This window comes from Papaver somniferum, chromosome 3 (assembly GCF_003573695.1).
Source record: "Papaver somniferum cultivar HN1 chromosome 3, ASM357369v1, whole genome shotgun sequence".
NCBI classification, from domain to species: domain Eukaryota; kingdom Viridiplantae; phylum Streptophyta; class Magnoliopsida; order Ranunculales; family Papaveraceae; genus Papaver; species Papaver somniferum.
In genome coordinates this window covers 67,529,573-67,533,106 of record NC_039360.1, presented here as the reverse complement: position 1 = coordinate 67,533,106, position 3,534 = coordinate 67,529,573, and the positions used below count along the sequence as shown (strand labels likewise).

At 35.1% G+C, this 3,534-nt stretch overlaps 1 protein-coding gene across 1 annotated transcript; it reads right to left on the bottom strand.

The window, feature by feature from the left end:
- Positions 1-1,825: 1,825 nt before the first annotated feature.
- On the bottom strand, positions 1,826-3,004 carry LOC113359542. Its single transcript, XM_026603157.1, has one exon. The coding sequence runs from the start codon at positions 3,002-3,004 to the stop codon at positions 1,826-1,828; it is 1,179 nt and encodes a 392-aa protein (XP_026458942.1).
- Between the last annotated feature and the right edge of the window lie 530 nt (positions 3,005-3,534).

Below are 3,534 nucleotides of genomic sequence, written 5' to 3'. Positions count from 1 at the left end.
ACCGCGTCATGTTTCCAAGGTTTTCCACCCCTTCCTTCAACAAACTTCATTCTTGATTCTATGTACTGCAACCATATATTGAGAAAGTGTCAATGAAGTAAATCATTGTATTTATATTATCATATGAAATGAAATTAAAATTAATAACCTTGTTTGTATGAGGAAACTTAATATTTGTTCATCAGTCCATCCACTAAGCGGGTTCCTGAGAAAAGTCGCCACTATTGCAGCAAATCTTTTACAATCTGATTTGATGGCACTCATTCTATTTTGAAGCGCTTTCCGAGTCCGGTTTGTACGAGTACCAAAAGTACTGTGGTATTCCGATTCTATTTTATCCCAGAAAGTTTTTGAATCTTGATACCTACCGACTACTGAATTCGTTGCAAACATAACATAAGCCTTTACAATTGCCAAATCTTCTGCTCGTGTAAAATTAACCATTATATTTTCGAACAAGTATAATAAATAAAACCAAAATATAAAATAATTGCAAAGAGATATAAGATTTTGAAGTGATTTTGAGGTGAGTGTAGTAATATGATGGCTAGATTTGGATTGGTGTGATTTTTTTGTTACTAAAAATCACATATATATAAGGCGTTTTGAAAAAATAACCGTTGGATAAAAAAGGTTTATGATTAGCCATTTTTTATTTTTGTCCGCATGATCATTCTAAGTCGTTGAAGATCTAATGGACTAGAATTTTAACGGCTAATAATCGACCGTTTAAACGGTTTATAGTTAGCCGTTCTACTTTGGCTGCCGTTAGATCATCAACGGTCTTTTAAGTCTAATGGTTACCTTTAATAACGGCTAACAATTAACCGTTTTTCTCAATAGTTCAAATTTGAAACCATTATATATATCAAAAGCTGAGGTTTACTTCACTACCATCAAACGTAAATCAAAAAATTCACTACTCAAGTTTGAAAGTTCGATTTATCAAATTTTTTGGTTTACATTTTATTAATTTCTGTTTGTTTGTAGAAAAAATAATGGTTAATTTTAGTGAACAAGAAGATATTAAACTTGCGAGAAGCTTTTGCCCAATAGTAGATCGACCAGATTTTTTGGATATGCCAGCTGAAAATTTTTGGAATGAAATGTCGTCGAGTTTCATTCAGGAGGGGGTGTGACCCAAAGATCCGCGAATGCTCTTCGGTGTCACCTAGCTTTCCTTAAGATGAATTGCAGGGTTTTTAGGAACTGTCTACGCAAAGCAGGTAGTGACGTAATTTTAGCCAGAATTAAGTTTACTGAGGAAGGAAGGGGAACATTTCGTCACTCAAGCGTTAACAGTATATTTGGAGTGCATTTTCATATCAATCCAGAACATATCTTATAATCTACCGAGTTATTTAGAGAATATAATATGCTTATTTTATAGGTTATCTTATTGTTGTGTGTTTCTAGGTTGTGTTATTTAACAAATGTAATGTATTTTCTTATTTCCTGCAAATGTAATGTTTTTCTGAGTACCTCCAAATGTAATGTTTTGAATATTTTCCTGCAAATGTAATGTTTTTGTTAACTTAAATTTAAATTTGAATTTGTAGTAACCATGTCTCACTGCTCACATAAATAAAAAAAACATATAATAAAATCATTTTGAATCGGAGCCCAAAAAAACTTGTCATGGGTCGTAGTGGTCTTGATCAACATCAACCTCGTCCGTGCCTTCTCCCGAATCCATCTCGTTGTTTATCTCATCTCCATGCATTTCACCATCCCGTAGACCTTGACCATGTCGTTCCCATATATGAGCTGCAAGGTCCGTACGAAGTCTCTCCTGAAGAACTGGGTTTTGTAATGACTCGCTTGTCTACTTCAAGTATCCGACTATATGTGCATAAGGTGGGTCTGGCACATATTTCCACTCCGGGTCACGATGTTCATCCTCTACAACGATCTTATGCAATATCAAGCAGGTTCTCATGATCGATTTCATATCTTGCTTTTCCCAGTAGTTACATCTATGGTAAAGGATCCTAAATTTACTTTGCAGTGTTCCAAATGCCCGTTCCACATCTTTCCTCTTTGACATTTGATATTTTTTAAATAACTCGAGAATTGGAATACCACTGGGTGCACCGTAAGCTTGGACTAACACAGAGTAACTCTTATAAATTCCATCCACTAAATAATACCCCTGCACGTACTGGTTCCCATTGATAGTATAATGACAAGGTGGCGCAATACCATTGATATTGTCATCAAACAAATTAGAGGAATTCAAAACATTAAGACCATTGCTTGATCCACCCACTTCAAAATACCCATGCCAAAACCACCTATCGTATGAAGCAACCGCCTCAATAACACAGGTGGGATAACTTTTGCGGCCTGTGTGTGTTCCCTCTTCGTCCATCGGACACACCCTCCAACCCCAGTGCATACAGTCCAGGCTACCAAGCATTCCTGGAAAGCCTCTAGCTGCGTTTTCCTTCATCAACCACTTGATATCATTCACAGTTGGACGTCTCATGTATTCCGCATTAAACCCAAACATAATTGCATCACGTAACTTCTTAATATAATAGTAAATAGTAGAAGCAGCCATACGGGTATAATCATCAATGCTATCGGGTGGGACACCTTTACAAAGACACTTCATAACGGCATACATTTTCATGTGTGGGCTATGACCTGGAATTCTTGCAGCATCTTTTCTTTGTCGAAAGTCGGGGTCAACCTCACATATTTTATGCATAATCTTTAAGAAAAGGGGTCGATACATACCTAAACGGACATGGAACTTTGTCGGTCCCCAAGTGCAACCATCATTGAAATAATCCTGCATCAACCTTGCATCCGCTTCGGCACGATTTCTATTGATTGATTCTCTCTTCGTCACTTGGGTTGGAACGGGTTGATGCAAATTATGAGTATGTTGAAGCATACATTGATATAACATGAGAATATTTTGATTTGTATCTTCGTCATCTGAATCATCGGCCAGATGAACCCCCAATTTGATTGACATATATCTCCTTAAAGACATTCTTAAATCAACAACACCGGAGTGACAATAAAATGGTGTCAAAATTGACATCTAACAAATTTAACACAACAATTCAAGTAAAATTGACATTTGCAAATGAATTCCAACTAAAGTGCAGCGTTTTATGACCATAATAATATCTATAACGTGTAAATTACATATACAATTAGAATTATCTCATTTTCAATCACACCAAATCATATAACTTATAAATAACCTATAGAATTAGACATACTAAGTAAAAAGTCCCTAAAATTAACAATCTTAAACAAATTCAAGTCCTCACATGGTTGTAAAACTAATTGAATTTATGTTATTCATCAAATAATTAATGAAAATCTTTTTCAATTGAAAAAAATTAAAAAAAATTAGGGTTTTAAGTTTATTGGATTACCTTTGATTATTTAGATGATTAACCTCCTCAAAAATAACCCCCACTTTCAATAAGAGCTTCCTCAACAAACCCAAATCCTGAAATTGTGTAAGTGATGTTTATTTGGTTATTTAGTTTTGGTTGAGAAGAGAAGGAA